Source organism: Lipotes vexillifer, unplaced genomic scaffold (genome assembly GCF_000442215.2).
Source record: "Lipotes vexillifer unplaced genomic scaffold, Lipotes_vexillifer_v1.1 scaffold1067, whole genome shotgun sequence".
Classification (NCBI taxonomy): domain Eukaryota; kingdom Metazoa; phylum Chordata; class Mammalia; order Artiodactyla; family Lipotidae; genus Lipotes; species Lipotes vexillifer.
In genome coordinates, this window is record NW_006775205.1 from 1921528 (window position 1) to 1943673 (window position 22146).

Here is a 22146-nt window from a genome sequence, read left to right on the forward strand (position 1 = left end):
TGTACTAATCGGGCATTAAATATGGACTTCATACAGTTTTCACAAGCCACAAGATATTAAATCTTCTTTTGATTTTTTTCAGCTATTTAAAAACATAAAAACCATTCTTAGTTCACAGGCCATTCAAAAACAGTCAGTGAGCTGGATTTGGCCACGATGCGATCGCTTGCATACCTCTGATATAATTTCTCTTTGAAATGTGGACAGAGCTAGGGAAAAACCAATAAGGATCTAACAGCCACTTTACGCCTGCCTACTCTACTCTTTTCATATTTTGTAAATATCGATAGTCAGGGCAAGTAAATCAGACGATCCTACAAATGAAAGAAACTGGTTCCCCAATAAGACATGAGAGAGGATTGACTAAAGCAGAAAACAAGAGTGAATTTCTGCTTAAAAGTCATGTGATAGCAGGAAAAGTGAATTCTGGGTTGGTAGAAGAGAGGCATAGAGTATGGGGAACTTTTCAAGGAGTACATAAAACTTGATGACATTCAAAGTTTCTTTGGAGACTTTACTCCAAAAAGAAATAATAGTTATGTTTTCCTCAAAAGGACAAAAAGTCCTAAGAACAGATCAAAGAAGACAGAAAGCTTTTGTTTCCAACAAATTAAAAATTAGCAACACTCAAAAGCTTTCAAAACCATTCAATCTGGAGGTGACTCTGAATAGATTTCAAGAATTAAAATATAAACTTCTCAAAACACTAATACAGATGATAAAAAGCCTTAAAATTAAAAACACACTGTATGCCAAAGTTGACTTTCAAGGTAGCACTATGAAGTTTAGAGTACATTTTTCCACAGAAACAGTAGCAGATTGGCAATGCAGTCTATTTAACTTAAATGTATTATAAAATAAAATACTATGCACTTAATTTTATAATAAAAATAATTTAGAGTAATATACAAGGATCCCTTGGCTAGCCAATTCATCTAGTTCCTGAGTTTTGGAAAGTGAGTAACAAGGGTTCAGATTTCCAATGATTTATCTAAAAACATACACTCACCTATGTGATTCTTGCATACAGATGTGTATAATGAGAAATACCTACACTTGGTAGTCCTAACATCTACATATTAAACCATTTTAAACAATGATAACAAAGAAAGCACACTTATTTAAGAAGAGGATAAGAAAAAAAGCTGGAGATGTCTATAATGGATAGCTTCTATATGCCTTTTCAAAGGCTCTACACTTTGATAGCTCTGTTGTAACCTTCCTTCAAAATGTATGGCTGTCTTTATCTTTGCACAGATACAGATTTATTACTACAATTAATATTATCCCTCTTAAGCCTGAAACTTTGATTAGCAACCTTTTTTTTAAATTCAAAAGAACAAAGAAAAGGAGGAAGAATTTACCTAAGAAACCTGGAGAAAAGTTAGAACGTCTGGGGTGAAAAAGGGCAACATCAATATGTGCCTATGTGTGAGAAGATTGAGTTCCAAAGCTTAGCTAATTTTGTAAATCCTCCCACCAAAAAAAGCACAAAAGAGGATATAAGGTACAAGATCTATCAGAATTAAAAGAATAAATGGAATGAGATATAAGCAACAGGGTATTAAATTAATTACCATAGATCTACAATGTAATACTGTGCTGCCACTAAGAATGATGGTCCAGAACTTTATATACCCAAATGATACATTAGTGAACAAAATCAGTAGGCACAAAAAATTATATACACTGTATATACAGTATGTACTACTTTAATAAAAGAATAAATACATCTAAACATATATTTTAAATTTATATAAAAATGGTGAAGGTTATCTGTGGGTCATGGAACTAGGAGTAATTTTTTTCTTTCTGATTTATTTGTATTCTCTAATTTCCAAAAATGAACATGTGTTATTTGTATGCTAAGGAAATACTAGTCTAAATATAAAATACAAGAATTTATTTCATTAGGACATTCTGCCCTTTATGTAATAAACTAATTTCCAAAGACATAAATATATACACACATAACTATATAAATAAATAAATGACAGTGAGGGAAGCAAGACGCTTAGAGTTACAAGTTGCAACTTGGGTTATCAGAAGGCAATTAAGTATAATGCTAACTTCTGATCTGAATGAGGACAGCAGGTTTAAAAAGAAAGGTTGGAGAAATATCAAGCACAGGTTAAATTCTTGTTTCTTCGGATTTTTCCTTTCTTCATTTACATGCTCAGAAAAAATAGGTGAAACTACAATTAGTAGTGTTTATAAATATATCAAGTAAAAATATTTAATGCAGCGTTAAACTATGATAAAACGAGAAATAAGTACAGTTAAGAGATAAAAGAGAAAGCTCTTAGCCATAAGAACGATAATACACTAGAATAAGGCACGTTTTGGAGTCTCCATCCTAAAAGTCGTGTTCTGCATGGATATCATTCATCTGACTGAACATGGGTGGTTGGCACAAATGATCTTTCATAGATACCAGCTCTATGGTTCATAACTCAATTATCCTGCTCAACATTAATTTAAAAAAAAAGAATAAGTAGAAAACTTTTGATTGCCTCAACTCAAAAGATTTATTTATACAAGATACCTTGGGTCTTTGTAGAATGGAAAGTACCAGAGAAGAATAGAAGCTAAAAGAGTTATTAGCATATAAAACTGAACAGGTACGAGATTCAGAAATAATTGTACCAAAATCAAAGTAGAAAATCTACACTAGCACTGCCCATTTTGTGAATGAGCTGTACTATAAAATTTCAAATGTCTACAAAAATGTTCTCTCCTAGTGCTCTACATTTCCAAGCAAGTAATAAAAAAACTAAACTATATTATAGCAATTATAGCATAGATCAAAATCTTCCACCAGGATTTATGCTAGAGTGTTTGGAAGAGGAGGCTATAAGAAATAACAAATAGTATTAAAACTCTGAACACACATGGCAGCGTATCTCAGAATGACAATCTGAGTTCCAGGCTGCCTATATCATAAGCAACAGGAGATATTTATTTCACTGAACCTTTTTAAGTCCTCTTTAAGAATAAGTCAGGGCACGTAATGTTTAAAATAACAAAAATTAAATTTTACCATTAAGCCAAAAACAAGCTTTGTTTTCTACTTTGATCAATATACTAAAAGTTTTTTAAAGATTATATAATAATGTAATAATAGAAATTTTGTTTTAAATTTTGTAATTATCATTATTACATTATGTAATAGAAATAATATTTAGATCATTTTATTTACTTATTTAAAAATATTTCCTAATTACATGAGATCACAAATTCATTTTAATACAAAGTTAGTATAGAACAACCATTTTTCATTTGTAAAATGGACAGAAGATTAAAATTTTTAAATAAAATGTAAAGAAACATTACCTTCAAATAAACTGAGGTCTCTTCGTAGCCGTGGTCCATAAAGCCCTTCTAAAATACTCTCAAAACCTGTGTTATTAAAGAGAGAAAAGTATATTAACTACTAAAAAAGCTTAATTTTACAATAATTAAAAACCATAAACTCTATATGAATCAGATAATTATAAATTTAACATACTATGAGGTATCATTTTTTCCTTTAGATGAATTAAGTTAAACTAGGCAATATATACAACACAGCAAGAAGTCACACGATGACTACCAGGAATTACATGATTGTAAAAAAAAATGTAAATATTCACTTCTAAAACAAGTAAACACCTTTGTCATTTAGAAATAGTCCCAGGTGAAAAATAATGAGATTTGTTTTTTTGTTTTTGTTTTTGTTTTTTTTTGCAGTATGCGGGCCTCTCACTGTTGTGGCCTCTCCCGTTGCGGAGCACAAGCTCTGGATGCGCAGGCTCAGTGGCCATGGCTTACGGGCTTAGCCACTCTGCGGCATGTGGGATCTTCCCGGACTGGGGCACGAACCCGTGTCCCCTGCATCGGCAGGCGGACTCTCAACCACTGTGCCACCAGGGAAGCCCAGCAGATTTGTTTTGCAATGATTTGTAGAGATGAAAAGAATAATTAGAAGAGACGTGTATTACAATCCTGTTTATACTGGTTACAAAAAATGTTAACTTTAAAAAAAGTAGCATCTTTGACCTCAATTTTAAAAATGAGTAAATAAGTGTCAATGGGGAGAAATATAAAATTTAAACCTACTTGTAAAAAACTAAAACACAACAATTTTGCCTTGTTTTAAGGAAAAAAGTTACTGAAAATCTTAAGTTAACAAAACTCTAGTTCATGAACTCAGAGTATTCTACTTTGTGGATAAACTAATATTAAGATGTTACAATTTTCTTTTTGAAGTTTGCATCATATTCAGTATTAAGCAGGTTACTGATAAACTACAAGGCATCCTGGAAAATGACCAGGATGGCAAAATAAATGGAAAACCAAGAAAAGGAACTAATTTAGGGATGCTTAAATTATGAAGGAAAAAAACTAAAGGAAGCATGACAGACCTGAAAAATTAGAGATTTTCTCAGTAATATTTCTAAACTGTAAAACATGAGAAATACTTCTGTAGAAATGTTTTATAAATCATAAACTGCTTTTAAAAACGTTTAAAAACCTCTATACTCAAGATGCATGTTAAAATCAATGGTGTGTCAGTCGAAAAGTGACTTTTTTATTTAGTAGAACATGAAGAAATGATGCATATTACAACTGATGATGTCTTAAATTTGACAAAGTAAGGTAGCTCTCATGGTACTTGGTAAATATGTACTTAAAAAAATCTTTGTGAAATGATTCAGTACTAGTTCCCATGAGTGGAAATTTCAGGCAGAAAAGTGAATGAACTCCCACCAGAGGATGCTTTCAAGAATGCTACAGAAAAGACTTACTATTAGATAAAGACTCAGACTAAACAAGCCCCAAATCTCTATTACCAAGATATTCTATTTTGATGTGATCAATTTACTCTAAAAATAATATTGCAAATAACTATTTCAGGATGTTATTCTGTGGTATTTTGGACAAAATGTATAGCGCCCCCCACCCCGGGGTAAGCATACCAAATTTAAACAGTGTATATTTCCTAGATTTAAGCCTGAAAAGAAAGCAAACAGGGACTTACATTTTTCTACTGGGTTCCTCAACTGTTCACTAGATAAGAACAAGGTCTTACATACAGCCTGTTAAGATTTATTCATATTGCATAGTGTTGGTGCTATTGTAAATGATATCCTTAGTTAAAAGTTTTATTTCTTGTAGGCTTATAGAAACACAATTGATGTTTGTATATTGACTTTGTTATCTAACAACATCGCTAAACTTTGTAATTATAATAATTTATCTGGAAATGTTCTACATATACAAATATATCATCTATAGATAATGGTAGTTTTGTTCCTTTCTAATCCTTATTGCTTTCTTTTTTCTTGCTCTTGCCTTATTGGCTTAGCTAGGACCTCAATTATGATGTTGAAAATTGGTGGTCAGAGTGAGCATCCTTCACATATCCAATCTAAATGGGAACACATTCCAAGCTTCATCATTAAATATGTTTGCTGTATTCTTTAAGAGAAATACTGCTTATCACATTAAGGAAGTTCACCTTCTATGTCTAGCTTGCTAGGGGTGTTTTCCTGCCATGCAAAGATATTGAATTTTACCAAATCAATCAGTTTATTTATATTTGATTTACAATATTGCATTTCAGGTGTACAACACAGTAATTCAATATTTTTATAGACTATACTCCATACAAAGCTATTATAAAATATTGACTATATTTCCTGTGCTGTAGATTACAACCTTGTAGCTTATTTCATACCTAGTAGTTTGTACCTCTCAATCCCCTTCACACATTTTGCTCATCCTCCCACCCGTCTTCCCTCTGGTAACTACTAATTTGTTCTCTGTAAGTCTGTTTATGTTTTGTTGTATTCATTTATTTTATTTTTTAGATTTTATTTATAAGTGAAAACATACAGTATTTGTCTTTCTCTGTCTGACTTACTTCACAAAGCATAATACCTTCCAGGTCCATCCACATTGTCACAAACGGCAACATTTCTTTTTTTTTTAAGGCTGAGTACTAAATTTATTTTGAATTTATTGAAATAACTATGTCATTTTTCTTTCTTAAATCTCTGAATATAGTGATGCAGTGAATTACATTGAATATTAAACCAAACCTCTTCCATTCCTGGGAAAACCCAACATTATCATGAGACATATTTGCTGGGTTCCTTATCTTGATTAGTCCTTTCAAATTTCGGCATGTATGTTCACTAATGAGACTGGTCTGTAAATTTCCTTTGTACTTGATCAAGTTTTTACATCAGTGTTATGCTACCCTCATAAAATGAGTGGCAATGTCCTTTCTTTTTCTATTCTCTGGGAAAATATTAGGAAATGTAGGATGCCTTGCTTGAACATTTTAAAAGAACATGCCAGGGATGCCAAATGGAAATAAAGTCTTTCTGAAGTGCCTATTACTGATCAAATTTATTTAACTGTTAAACGATTATTCATGTATTCTATTTCTTATGTTAGTCATAGTTTTCTGGGAACTTGCCCATTTCAACTATAGTTTCTAATTTATTTGCATAAAACATTTCCTTGTATGTTTTTATCTATCTAATGTCAACAATATCAGCAGTCATGTCCTTTTTGCTTTTCATTCCATACTACAGTTATTTATGATTTCTTTTTCTCAGTCGAGCCATTAAAAGTTTCTCTCCCTCTCTGTTGTTTTAGATTTAAAAAGAATTCTTTTTTGATTCCTTGATCTTCTCTATTGTATGTCTGTTTTCTTATCCATTAATTCCTGTCCCTGCTTTTATTTCTTCCTGCCCTCTATTTTATTCTGCTCTTATTTTTTCTTCCTGAAATGGAAGAGCTCATTAACTTTCAGCCTTTCTTCTTTTCTAATACATGCATCTAAAGTTATTGATTTCCATCTAATAAGCTGCATTCCAGTCATATTTTCTCATCATTCAGTCGAAATATTCCCTAATTTTCATTATGTCTTCTTTTCCGGTTCACAGTTTTTAGAAGTGTATTTCTTAATTTCCAAATATATATGGATAGTCTATCCTTTTAATAGATTTCTAACTTAATTACGCTGTAGTAAAAGAAAGTACCCAACATGATTTCAATCTTGAAATTTTCTGAGACTGTCTTTATGGTCAATACACAATTTTTAAAAACCCTCTGCATATGCTTGAAAAGAATACATACTCTAAAATTGCTGGATGCAATTTTACAGTTTTGGTTTTTCAATGTCTGTTTTTTCTACCAATTGTTGAGAAAAGTAAGCAAAATCTTCTATGAAATTGTGACTTTGTCTATTTCTCTTTTTTACTTCTTTGAAATTTTGCTTCATAAGTTTTTGAGGCTATATTATTAAGTGCTTATAATTTTATAATTGTTATATCATCCTGGTGAATAGAACTTCATATAATTACAAAGTGAACCTTTTTATTTCTAGCAATGATTTTTGCATTCGACTATATGGTCTTTTGTTACACACCTATAAAACACTTTTTGTTATTGTTTCCATAATGCCTTTTTCAATTATTTCTTTACAACCTTTCTGTATTATTAAATAATATGGAATTTCTTTTTCTAAAACACTGCATTTTGTCAAAATTTAGTAATTTGAATTTAAGAGTTTATATTTGGGTTTAAATTCCTTATCTGTTTTTTTTCTATTTGTATCAAGCTTCTATTTTTCACCTTTCTTGTAAACTTTGGAATTCACTGAATATTTATTGTTTAATTTTGTTTTTCCTCTATCAATATGATAATTATGCCCTCTATTTCTATTCTTTTTGAGGTTATCCCAGAAATTAGGATATAGGTCTAACATTAATCAAAATCTTTACCCATCCTTCTAGGACTTAGACCTCCTTCCTATTTATGCTATTGCTCTATATACTTCACTAAACACTATGTTGTTTTATGTTTGCACACATATTTACCACTGTCTCTGCTCTTCATTACTTATCATATCTCAGAGCATTCATCTAGGAATACTTTGCTTCTGCCTAAAGTACCTCCTTTAGTGAATATGTGTTGCTGTTAACACCCTTCCTAAGACTCTGAGCAAAAGTACTTAAGCTGTTCTCATAATATACTTCATGCTGCCCTCTCTCTCTCCTATATTTTACATTTCTTTCTTTTTTCCTAACTGCATTTAATTTCTTCTACCATATATATTCCACTTCACAAATTCCCTCTATTGCACAATCAGCTGACAAACACATCCTCTGATTTTTTTAAGTGAATTTTATAGAGATAAAACTGTCATACAATACTATGTACCCATTTTAAAAATAAAGTTCAATAAATTTTGACAAATGCATATTTTCATTTAACTAAGAACATAATCAAGCACAGAATATTTCTATCAATTCAAATAGTATCTTTGTGCCATATGAGTAAATTTCCTGGAACAACCCAAAGCCCAAAGAAACACTAATCTATTTTCTGTCATTATAAATTAGACTTATCTTTTCTATAGTTGCATATAAGTGGAATCAGAGCATACATTGTTTTGTGTCTAGCTTCTTTTGCTCAACCACCTGTTAATAAGATTTATCCATGCTTTTGCATGTATCAACAGTGCTTTTAAATTCTGAGGTGTATTCCTTATATGGATATAGGGCAAGTTGTTTATTAAGTCTCACGTTGATGGACATTTGAGTTGTTTAAAAGTCTTTGTGAATATATGTTATCATTTCTCTTGAATAAATAAAAGTGTTATTGCTGGGCTGAGTGGTAAGATTGTTCTGGTTTGCTGTTAATATTTTAAGGAATTGTACAGCGGTTCTGCAAAATGGCTGTACTCTTTTACATTCCCACCAGTAAAATGTGAGAGATTCAGTTGCACCACATCCTTACCAACATATAGCACTGTCAATCTTTCTAACTTTAGCTACTGTAAGGAACATGTATGGGTATATAATAGTGGTTGTAATTTGCAACTTCTCGATGACTAATAATTTTAAGCATCCTTTCTACTGAAATGTCTATTTTGTTATGGTAACAGGGTTATGCTATGCAATCTGTATAAATTATAGTATTTATTTGCATAAAGTTGTTCAAAAGATTTTCTACTACCCTTTTAATGTCTATACAATCTGCACTGATATCCCTCTTTCATTCTTAATAGCAGTTTAATTATCTCCTCTACTTTTTTATTGATCTCTCTGGCCAAAGTTTTAGCAATTTTATTGATCTTTTCAAAATACCACTTGTGGTTTCAATAATTTTATTGTTCATCCTTTTCTATGGTTTTTATATCTGTCCTACCTTTATTATATTCTTCCTTATAATTATTTTTTGTTTCATTTGCACTTATTTTTCTAAGTTTTTAAGGTGAAAGCTTAGAACATTGATATGTGACCTTTGTCCTTTTCTAGTAAAAGCATCCCTATTCACTACTTTAGCTCCATCTCATAAATTCTGATAAATTGTCTTTTCATTTTTATTCAGTTCAAAATGTTTGTAATTTTCCTTATGATGCACTGTTATGTGCCCAGGTTATAAATGTGCTGTTTATCTTCCAAATATTTGGGAATTTTCCAGAAGTCTGTTACTGAATCCCAACTGAATTCCTTGTGACCATAAAACATGCTTTGTTAGATTACAATCACTTTTAATTTATTGAGATTTGATTTACAGGTGGCACATGATGTACTATGTCGGTGAATATTCCATGTATACTTGAAAAGAATGTGTATTTGCAGTTATTGGGTGGAGTGTACTATAAATGTCATTTAGGCCTAGCTGACAAAGTGTTCTTTAAGTCTTCTATATTTCTATTGGTCTTCTGTCTTATCTTTCTCCTTTAAGTTCTGTCAGTTTTTGCTTCATGTATTTTGAATCTATGATATTAGGTGCATATATATTTTTTATATTGTCTCCTTTGTGAATTGATTTCATCATCATTAAAAAATGTTCCCCTTTATCCCTGTTCTAAAGTCTTATCCTTTGGCCTGAAGTCTACTGTGTCTGATGTTACATCAGACACAGCAACTTTCTTATGATTAGCATTTTTTTTATACAGTTGACCTCTGGCGAACATGGGTTTGAACTGTGTGGGTTCACTCACACATGGATTTTTTCCAATAGTTAATACTATAGTGCTACACGATCTGTGGGTGGTTAAACCCACAGATGCAGACCACAGATATAGAGGAACCACAAATATGGAAGGCTGACTACAAGTTATAGGCAGATTTTCAACTGTGTGGAGGGACGACATCCCTAACCCACTTGTTGTTCAAGGGTCAACTATATATCTTTTTCCATGCTTTCATTTTTAACCTATGTCTTTATATTTACATTGAGTTTCTTGTGGAAAACACAGTTGATATTTCAATACAGTGTAAATATCTGCTTTTTAATTGAAGTGTTTAGATGATTAATATCTAATGTAGTTATCAATACGGTTGGGTTTATATCTGCCATCTTGTTATTTGTTTTCTATTTATTCCATCTGTTATATGTTACTTCCCCCAACTCTCACCTCTCACAATATCCTTTTGGATTGAATAAGGATTTTTTAATACTCTATTTTATTTCCACTATTCGCTATTATTAGCTCAACCTCTTTTTAGTTTTTTAGTGCTTGCTACTATAGGATTTATAATGTTCATTTTAACTTTTCAGTCTACCTTCAAATATTATAATATGACTTAATAGACAATGATAGGAGCAGTATATATCCATGCTCCACCCCCATTCTCGGTGCCATGGTTATACATTTTACATCCACATCTGTTATAAATCCCACAATACATTACTTTTACTTTATTTAAAAGATAAATTATTTTAAAGAAATTTTAAACAGGAGAATGTCTCTCATATTTACGTACATATTTACAATCTCTGTAACCTTTTTTCCTTTGTGTAGACCTTATGTCTAAAGAACTTCCTTCAATATTTATTGTACTAAAAGTTTGCTAGCAATGAATTCTTTCAGCTATTGTTTTTCTGGAAAAAAAAATCATTCTGCCTTCACTTTACAAAAACATTTTGTTAGGTATAGAATTCTAGGTTGACAGCTTTTGATGCCAGCACTTTAAAGATATCCTTCCATTGTCTAACGGTTTGCAAAGTTCCTGACTGTCTGCAGTCCTTCTCATCTTCGTTCCTCTGTAGTAATGTGTCTTTTTCTCTGGCTGCTTTCAAAATTTCCTCTTTATTACTGACTTGGCGCAATTTGATTATTATGTGCTCTGGGTGGCTTTCTATGTGTATATTCTACTTGGGATAAATAAGTTGAGCTACCTGGATCTCTGCAGGGTTATAGGTGTTATCAAATTTGGAAAACTCATGGCAATTATTTCTCCCAATATTTTTTGTATGGCCTCTTTTTGTTCTGGATTCCAATTCTATATTGTTAGACCACTTGATATTGTTCCAAAAATCACTAATGCAGTTTACTTTTTTCCCTAGTTCTTTTCCTACCTGTTCTGTATTTTGGGTATTTTCTGTTGCTATGTTTCAATTCACTGATCTTTTCTTCTGCAGTGCCTAGTTTGCAATAGGAAACCAGATATTTTAAATATATAATTTGAAGAGTTCTGACATATGCATATGCCCATAAAACCATTACCACAATAAAAAAAACTAACACTTGCAACACTTCCAAACACACGCTCACTTTTTTTAAAAAATAAATTTATTTATATATATTTTTGGCTGCATTGGGTCTTCGTTCCTGCGTGCAGGCTTTCTCTAGGTGCGGCAAGTAGGGTCTACTCTTTGTTGCAGCGCGTGGGCTTCTCATTATGGTGGCTTCTCTTGTTGCGGAGCATGGGTTCTAGGTGCATGGGCTTCAGTAGTTGTGGCACATAGGCTCAGCAGTTGTGGCTTGCGGGCTCTAGAGTACAGGCTAAGTAGTTGTGGTGCACAGGCTTGGTTGCTCCGTGGCATGTGGGATCTTCCTGGATCAGGGCTCGAACCCATGTCCTCTGCATTGGCAGGTAGATTCTTAACCACTGTGCCACCAGGGAAGCCCCCTGTTCACTTGTTTTTAATCCATCTATCCCTCTACTCAGAACTCTAGGCAAACACTATAGATTAGTTTACATTTTCTAGAATTTTACAAAAATAGAAACTTACAGTACAGACTCCATATTTTGTTTTTTGGCCTGACCCGTTTCACTCAGCAGAATGATTTTGAGTTTTATCCATACTGTCACCTGTATCATTACTTTGTTATTTTATTTTCTAGTATACTCTATTGTATGGAATTATCCAGTCAGATGTCCGTGGATATTTTCATTTTTCTTGCATATATAATTAACAGTGAAATGGCTGGGTTATATGGTAGGTTTATGTTTACCTTTTTCAAATTAATTTATTTTTAAAATTGAAGTACAGTTGATTTACAGTGTTGTGTTAATTTCTGCTGTACAGCAAAGTGTTTCCATTATACAGATATATATTCTTCTTTATATTCTTTTCCATTATCGTTTATCCCAGGATATTGAATATAGTTCCCTGTGCTATACAGTAGGACCTTCTTGTTTATCCATTCTATATGTAATCATTTGCATCTACTAACCCCAAACTCCCAGTCCATCCCTCCCCCACCACCCTCCCCCTTGGCAACCCCAAGTTGTTTAGCTTTTTAAGAAATCAAAATGTTTTCATAAGTTATTATATCATTTTATGCAAAAATCCTCAACAAAATATTAGCAAGCCAAATCCAACAACACATGAAAAAGATCATACACCACAATCAAGTGGGATTCATCCCAGGGCCACAGGGATGGTTCAACATATACAAATCAGTCAGTGTGACAGACCACCTCAATAAGAGACAAAAACCACATGATCATCTCAAGAGATGCAGGAAAACCATTTGATAAAATTCAACATCTATTCATGATAAAACCTCTTACCAAAGTGGGTGTAGAGGGAACATATCTCAACATATTAAAAGCTATTTATGACAAACCCACAGGCAACGTAATACTCAATGGCGAAAAGCTGAAAGCCTTCCCACTAAAATCTGGAACAAGACAAGGATTCCCACTCTTCTCACCACTTCTATTCAACATAGTATTGGAAGTCCTAGCCACAGCAATCAGACAAGAAAAAGAAATAAAAGGTATCCAAATTTTAAGAGGTAAAATTGTACTTATATGCAGATGACATTATACTATATATAGAAAACCCTAAAGACTCCACATAAAAACTACTAGAACTGATAAAGGAATTCAGCAAGGTAGCAGGATACAAGATTAACATATAGAAATCTGTTGCATTTCTTTACACTAATAATGAAATATCAGAAAGGGAAAGTTAAAAATCACATTAAAAAAATAAAGTACTTAGGAATAAATATGATCAAAGAGGTGAAACACATAAAAATCACATAAAAAAATAAAGTACTTAGGAATAAATCTGATCAAAGAGGTGAGACACTTATATGCTGAAAACTATAAAGTACTGATAAAGGAAACTAAAGATTCAAGGAAATGGGAAGATATCCCATGCTTTGGGATTAGAAGAATTAGTATAGTTAAAACGGCCATACTACCTATCCAAAACAACCTACAGATTTAATGTGATCCCTACCAAATTATGCATGATATTTTTTACAGATTTAAAACAAATAATCCTAAAATTGATATGGAACCATAAAAGACCCAGAATTACCAAAGCAACTCTGAGGTAAAAGGACAAAGCTTGGAGGCATAACCCTCCCAGACTTCAGACAATGCTACAAAGCTACAGTAATCAAAATAGCATGGTACTGGCACAAAACAGACATATAGCTCAATGGAACAGAACAGACAGCCCAGAAATAAAACCATACACCTGTGGTCAATTAATCTTTGACAAAGGAGGCAAGAATATACAATGGAGAAAAGACAGTCTCTTCAGCAAGGGGTGTTGGGAACACGGGACAGCTGCATGTAAATCAGTGAAGTTAGAACACTCCCTCACACCATACACAAAAATAAACCCCAAATGGTTTAGAGAGGTAAATGTTAAGACATGACACCATAAACCTCCTAGAAGAGAACATAGGCAAAACATTTCTGACGTTAAGTTATAGCAGTGTTTCTCTTAGGTCATTCTCCCAAGGCAACAGAAAAATAAAAAGCAAAAATAAACAAATGGGACCTAGAAAAAAACCTTATAAACTTTTGCACAGCAAAGAAAACCATAAACAAAATAAAAAAACAACTTATGGAGTGGGAGAAAATATTTGCAAATGATGAGACCAACAAGGGCTTAATTTCCAAAATATAAAAACAGCTCAGGGCTTCCCTGGTGGTGCATTGGTTAAGAATCCACCTGCCAATGCAGGGGACACGGGTTCAAGCCCTGGTCCAGGAAGATCCCACATGCCGTGGAGCAACTAAACCCGTGCACCACAACTACTAAGCCTGCGCTCTAGAGCCTGCAAGCCACAACTACTGAGCCTGTGTGCCACGACTACTGAAGCCCACGTGCCTAGAGTCCGTGCTCCACAACAAGAGAAGCCACTGCAATGAGAAGCCCATGCACCTCAACGAAGAATAGCCCCCACTCACTGCAACTACAGAAAGCTCACACGCAGCAACGAAGACCCAATACAACCATAAATAAATAAATTAATAAATAAATAAATAAATAAATAAATAGACTCAACTCAAGGGCTACTTAAATACAAACAAAAAACAAAAAAATAGCTCAACTCAATTACAAAAAAACAAACTACCCAATAAAAAACTGGGCAGAAGAACTAAATAGACATTTCTCCAATGAAGATATGCACATGGCCAACAGGCATATGAAAAGATGCTCAATATCACTAACTATTAGAGAACTGCAAATCAAAACTACCCTGAGGTATCACCTCATAACAGTCAGAATGGCCATTACCAAAAAGTCTACAAATAAATGCTGGAGAGAGTGTGAAGAAAAGGAAATCTTCCTACACTGCTGGTGGGAATGTAAGCTGGTACAACCACTATGGAAAACAGTATGGAGATTCCTTAAAAAACTAAACATAGAGCTACCATATGATCAGCAATTCCACTCCTGGGCATATATCCAGAAAAGATGATAACTCTAATTCGAAAAGATATATGCACCACTATGTTTATTGGAGCACTATTCACAATAGCCAAGACATGGAAGCAACCTAAGTATCCATTAACCGATGAATGGATAAAGAAGATGCATATATATGCAGTGGAATGTCACTCAGCCATAAAAAGAATGAAATATTGCCATCTGCAGCGCATGGATGGATCTAGAGTTATCATACTAAGTCAACTAAGTCATACAAGAGAAAGACAAATATCCTATGATATCACTCATATACAGAACCTAAAAAATAATACAAATGAACTATTTACAAAACAGAAACAGATTCACAAACATAGAACAAATTTATGGTTACCAAAGGGGGAAGGGGGGAAGGGATAAATTAGGAGTTTGGGATTAGCAGATACAAACTACTATATATTAAACAGATAAACAACAAGGTCTTACTGTATAGCACAGGGAACTATATTCAATATCTTGTAATAAACTATAATGGAAAAGAATATGAAAAACAACATATATGTATAACTGAATCATTTTGCTATACACCAGAAACTAATACAATGTTGTAAATTAACTATATTTCAATTCAAAAAAAGTTATTGTATCATTTTACATTCTCACCAGCCATGTACAAATGTTACATTATGGCTTCTCAACCCCAACATCACTTAGTATGGTCAACTGTGTGTTTTTCTTTTGTTTACTGTTTTTTTTCTTTTCAACCATTCAAATGACTTAAAACCTTCCTAATGTCATGGTATCTCACTGTGATTTTAATTTGCATTTCTCTAATGATTAGTGATGTTGATCATCTTTTCACATGTTTACTGCCATTCATATGTCTCTATTAAAATATTTTGCAAAAATTTTAATTGGGTTGTTTCACCTCTTATCATTGAGTAGTAAGAGCATTTTTGTTTGTTTTTAAATATATTCTGGATACTATCCTTTTGTCTGATATATATGTTGTTGCTGTTTCCTCCCAGCTTATGGCCTTCCTTTCTGTTTTCTTAATGGTGTCTTCCAAGGAATAAAAGTTAATTTTGATGAAGATCAATTCATCCATTTTTTGCCTTTACGGTTGTTGTTTTTGGGCTCTAAGAAACTCTCTACACCAAGGCTGCAAAGCTCTTCTCTGAAAACTTATAGAATTTAAGTTTTATGTTTAGGGCTATGGTCCATTTTGATTATTTTTTGTGAATGGTGTGACACAGCTGATGTTCTTCTTTTCTATATTGATATCTATTTGACCCAGCACCATTTGTTGAACCATTTCTTTCCTTTTTACATTCTCCATTTTCCTCTTCATTATGTTCATGCTATCCTTTTAATCCTTGAGTATACTCAGGAAATTTTAATAGCTTTCACATCCTTATCTGCTAATTCTATTATCTGTTAATTCTGGTTCTAATTCTATTGACTGATATTTTTCCTGATTATGAGCTAAATTTTCCTGCTTTTTTGCATGTCAAGTAATTTTATTCGGATGCCAGACATTACGAATTTTTATATTGTGAGTCCTTTTTTTTTTCCCCCCTTGAAGAGTGTCACATTTGATTCATTCAGGAAGTTAACTTACTTGAAGATCATTTTGAGGCTTTGAAAAAGGCTTTAAGGAAAGAAGCAGAAAAGCCTTTCCACTACTACCTTTAGTTTTCTTGGATCTCCACTGAATACCTCTTGTATTCCATGACTGTACTTATTCTGGTTGGTGGGAACCTAAATGGTTCCCAGCCCTGTGTAAGTTCTGAAAATTGTTCAAATTATAGCTCACTGGCACTTGTCCTTTCCTAAAGGTGTTATTTATCAGGCCTTGTAGAATGTCATCCTACACATGCATGAAGTGGTTTTCAGCCAAAGATTCAAGGGTACCCTATGTTGGTTTCTTGAGCTCTTTCTCCATGTAGCTCTCTCCTTTCCAGTATTATGCTCCACAAGTTCCAGCCACTCATACACTACCCTAAAGGCTGACCTTTGTCTTCTCCAGTCAGCGAGACCACTTTTTGGGCCAATCCTGCCTATGTTACAGTCTGGAAACCACCTCCGGGCAAAAAGCTGGAGTGATCATTAGTTTCCTTTTCCTCAGGGACCACAGTTCTGTGCTGCCTGTTTTCCAATGTCTGAAACAAATTTCTTTTAAATATACAGTCCAGTTTCCTAGCTGCCTATAGTGGAGGATAAGTCCAAACCCTCTTACTTCCTCATGGTCAGAGGTGGAAGTTCATTCTCTGACTTGCTGATTTCAGTAATTTTAGTTTAACAAGTTTTATAATGTTCTTTTTCAAATATTTAACATCTTATTTACAGTTCCCCATTTCTTGCAGATATTTAGGTCTGTCATTTCTTTAAATATGGTAAGCACAGTGATCTAAAAAATTAGTATCTGATCATATAGTGTATATATGTGTGTGTGTGTGTGTGTGTGTGTGTGTGTGTGTATATAGTCTTTAATGGGTTGGTTCTGCTGTCTGATGGGTCTTGCTCATCTTGCCTTGTTTCTTTGTGCACTTAATTCAGTACTTACTGGCTTTTACCATCAAAAGATTAAAAATTCCCTAAGGCCTAGGATGGATGTGACCTCCTCCAGAGATGCTTATCATTTGTTTCCAGAAAGCATCTAAGGGCACCGTCAGCTAGAAACCACCTTGTGGTAAACAGAATAATGAATGGCTCCACAGAGATATCCATGTTCCAAAACCCAGTACCCATGAATAAATTATGTTACATGGCAGGGAGGAATTAAGATTGCAAATGTTATTAAGGTTCCTAATCGCTCACCTTAAAATGAGATTAACATGGTGGACACAGTATAATCACAGGGATCTTTAAACTGGGAGGAAGGAGGCAGAACAATCAGAATGAAAGACGGCATTATGAGAATGACTCAACTGACCACTGCTGGCTTTGAAGATGGAAGGGGACCACAAGGCATGGAATGCTGGCAACCTTTAAAAGTTAGAAGATGCAAGAAAATGGATTCTGCCCCTAAAGCCTTCACAAAGAAACACAGCCCTGCCAACAACATGATTTTAGCCCACCAAAGCCCATCTCAGGTTTCTGACCTCCAGAACTGTAAGATAAATTAATGTTGTGTTAAACCACAGAATCTGTGTTAATGTATTACAACAGCAATAGGAAACTAATATACACTTGTCTTAGACCATTCAGGCTGTTGTAACAAAATACCAGAGACTGGGTGGCTTATAAACAGCAAACATTTATTCCTCACAGTCCTGGAGGCTGAAAGTCCGAGATCAGAGTGCAAGCACAGTCAGATTCTGGTAAAGGCTCTCTTCCAGGTTACAGAATGCCAACTTCTCCCTGTGTCCTCACACAGTGGAAGGGGCAAGCTAGCTCTCTGGCGCCTCTTTTATAAGGGCAGTAATCCCAATCATGAGGGCTCCATTCTTAGGACCTAATCACTTCCTGAAGGTCCCACCTCCTAATACCATCACTTTGGCCCTTAGGTTTTCCACCTAGGAATTCTGGAGACACACAAACATTCAGACCACAGCAACACTTCAACCAATTTCATGGTCTGAAGTTCCTTGATTGACTCAGGGCACAGATGTGTTAGAAGGCCAGTCTGTGACAAGTTCAATCTCAGATATTTTCCTTCCTTTACGTTTTCCTTTTCCTGCTTTGATCATCAGGCAACCTCTTGGGTCTGCAGGGAAAAAAGATGATATAGGTCTGGTTGCTTACTCTGAAGGCAAGGTCCTCTGAAGTCCCAGCTTAATTTGGATAGGAATATAAGGATATCTACCTTGAACAAGTTACAGGACTTGAATTCTGATCCTCTTGCCTAGTCAGCCAGGAAAGAACAAATAAAACAAATGACTTCACGCTTAAGCAGTTTTTTACCTCTTATTTTCTTTACTTCTAACATTAGCCTGTGTATTCCCAACTATCTTTTCAGCTCTTAAAAAATTTTTTTTTAATCTAGTACTTTCCATTGTTTTCAGCAGAAGGATTGATCTAGATAACTTAGATCACCCTTACCAAAAACCAAAATTCCTAGTTCATTCTGTTTGACTATAGAGTTCATTTATATAAGGAGATGCAATTTATCCATTTCTCTGTTGAGAACTGTGTGACTTTTCACCTTTTTTGTTATTACAAACAGAACTGCATTAAAATTCTTCATAAATGTGTGATCCTGTCCAAGTGTTAAGAGTTTTTTGGGGTAGAAATCTATAAGTGGAAGAATTACTTAACTCTCAAGTATGAACATTTCCAACTTTACTAGATATTGCATTATATGGTTGAATCATCCTACAGTTCTAACAGTAATGTTTAAGAGTTCCTGTTTCCCACAAATACTCACCCAAACTTGGCTTTATATTTGTCACACATATGAAAATAAAATCACTTATTTTAATTTGCAGTTCCCTAATTGTTACTAAAATTTAGCGTATTTTGAAATGTTGTATTTTCATATTGCCCTTTTGCCGCTTTTCAACTGAACCACTGGCTTTTCAAAAATTCAGTCAGTTTTAGTATTCTGGGTAATAATTATAAATTTCATGAACTGTACCCTCCCCCACCCCCCCAGTTATGGCTTGATTTTTCATTTTGTTCTCTTATAACAGGAGTTTTGCAGGGGGCTTTTTGAGGTATAGCCGATTTTAATATTTTTTTCAGAGTTTTTTTTGGGGGGGTTGTTTTGTTGTACTGTAGCACAAACAAACTTCTTTTTGTATCTTGTGTTATGGTTGTACATTTTTTTTTGTATAGGAAAAAATTTTTAAAGTCATAGGTAATTATTCTATGTGTATGTATAACATTTTGAAGTTTTGCTTTACAAATGTAGTTCTTTAATCCATCAGAATTCATTTTTATGAAGAGTCTAATATAGAAATCTAATTTTATCCCAAGCGCCATTCCATCTCAATTGATTAGTAAGGCTATCTTTATGTCCTAAGAAATCCCAAAATGCAAGTCTGGATTTTTTTAATTAATACTTTACTGAGATATAATTTCCTACCATAAAATTCACTCATTGTAAGTATTCAATTCAATGATTTTAATATATATACAGAGATGCACAATCATCACCACAATCTAATTTTATAACATTCCATCACCTCCAAAAGAAACCTTCTGCCCATCTAGTCTCTTCATTCCTACAACTAACCCCAGGTACTGACTAATCCACTTTCTGTCTCTATAAATTTGCCTTTCTGGATATTTCAAATAAATAAAATCATGTAATATGTACACTCTTCTGTCTGGCTTCTTTCACTGAGTATAATGTCTGATGTTCATCTATGTTGTAGCACATATTAGTACTTCACCACATTTGTATATCCATTTGACAGCTGATGGGACTTTGGGTTGTTTCTACTTTTTGTCTTATTGTCAATAATGCTGCTATGGGCATTTGTGGATGTATATTTTCATTTCTATTGGGTAAGTACACATAGAAATGAAATCTTTGGGTCATACAGTATTTTTATGTTTAACATTTTAAGAAACTGCCAAACTGCCTTCCAAAGTAGCTAGGCCATTTTATATTCCCACCAGCAATTTCTCCACAGTCCTACCAACACTTGTCTTTTCAATTAAAGCCATTTTAGTGAGTATGAAGTGATATCTCATTTTCCTAGTGATTAATGATACTGAACATCTTATTATGTGCTATTGGTAATTCACATATGTTCTTCAGTGAAATGTCTATTCGAATCCTTTGCTTATTTTTTAGTTGGGGTCATTTGTCTTCTCATTATTGAGCTATAAAAGTTCATATGGATATAGGTCCCTTATCAGATATATGATCTATCTGCAAATATTTTCTACAAGTCTGTGCATTGTCTTTTCACATTCTTGATGAGGTCTTTTGAAGCACAAAGGTTTGTAACTTTGATTAAGTCCAACTTATCAACCTTTTTTTGTGGATCTGTTTTTAGGCTCTATGTTGATCTGTTTGTCTACTCCTAAGTGAATACCACAATGTGTTAAAGATTACTATTTTATAATTTGAAAAAATGTTCTTAATACCACTCAATGATTTTCTTAACAAAGGTCAAACATATCATTTATTGGAGTTATTCTTGCTTATAGTTCTTATGGCCAACTAAAAATGTTAACTTCTAAAAAAAAACTTGTTTCTTTTTGGTATACATGGATGTGGCCAATTTATATCCAGTAAACTTGCTAAACCCTTCTAGTAGTTTTAATAACATATCTATAGATTCTCTTACATTTTTATACACAAACACCTATGGAAAACCACAACTGTAATTTCTCTTTCAAATCACTGTGCTTCCCCCCCACACCTCCTTAATTTAACTGTTTTGGCTAAGGCCTCCAGTTAATGTTGAACAGAACTGGTAATACCCTAAAATACATACACAAGAAATAGGTGAGAATTACAGCACACTTCTCATCCAAAACTATGCAACCTAGAAGACAATGGAATGATACCTTTAAAGTGCTGAAAGAAACTATCAACCCAGAATTCTATACTCAACAAAAACACCTTTCAAAGATGAAGGTGAAATAAAGACATTTCAGACAAACAAAAACTGAAGGACTAATTATCAGAAGATCTGCACTACAAGAAATGTGAAAGGAAATTCTTCAGGCAGAAGAAAATGTTACCACCCAAACATTTGGATTTACAGAAAGAAGTTAAGATTCCCCCAAAACGGTTAAGATGAAATATAAAAGAAAATTTCCCATTTTGGGGGATCTAATCAAACTTGAAAGCTTTTGCACAGCTAACCACAAACAAAATGAAAAGACAACCTTCAGAGCGGGAGAAAATATTTGCAAATCATGTGACTGACAAGGGCTTTATTTCCAAGATATAAAAACAACTCATACAACTTAATAACAAAAATACAAACAAGCCCATCAAAAAATGGGCAGAAGACCTAAATAGACAGTTCTCCAAAGAAGACATACAAATGGCCAACTTAACCTGGAAAGCTGTGCATGCTGCATCTTGACAGGTACTTTAGCACCCTCAGAAGTCAATTTTTCTAGGCTGATTCAGTGAGGTTCATAAATATATTGTTTTGTTCTTGTTTATAGTTCCAAGTCAACTGATTTTCCTGATTAGTGATAAGATAGAGCAATGCTGAGCTAAAAAGAATTTTGCTAGGAAATAGATCTAGTAAAGGCACTAATATTTCTATAACCCAACTCCAACAAAAAAAAAAAAAAAAAAAAAAAGGAAAACAG

General features: G+C 33.6%; 1 protein-coding gene across 2 annotated transcripts in view; it reads right to left on the reverse strand.

Moving 5' to 3' along the window:
- LCORL (ligand dependent nuclear receptor corepressor like) overlaps positions 1-22146 on the reverse strand; it is a 166650-nt gene that overhangs the window by 111556 nt on the left and 32948 nt on the right. For both annotated transcript variants that reach the window (XM_007449827.1, XM_007449826.1), the window contains exon 2: positions 3334-3399. In XM_007449827.1, coding sequence (XP_007449889.1) covers positions 3334-3399 — 66 coding nt within the window. The remainder of the gene's footprint in view (positions 1-3333; positions 3400-22146) is intronic.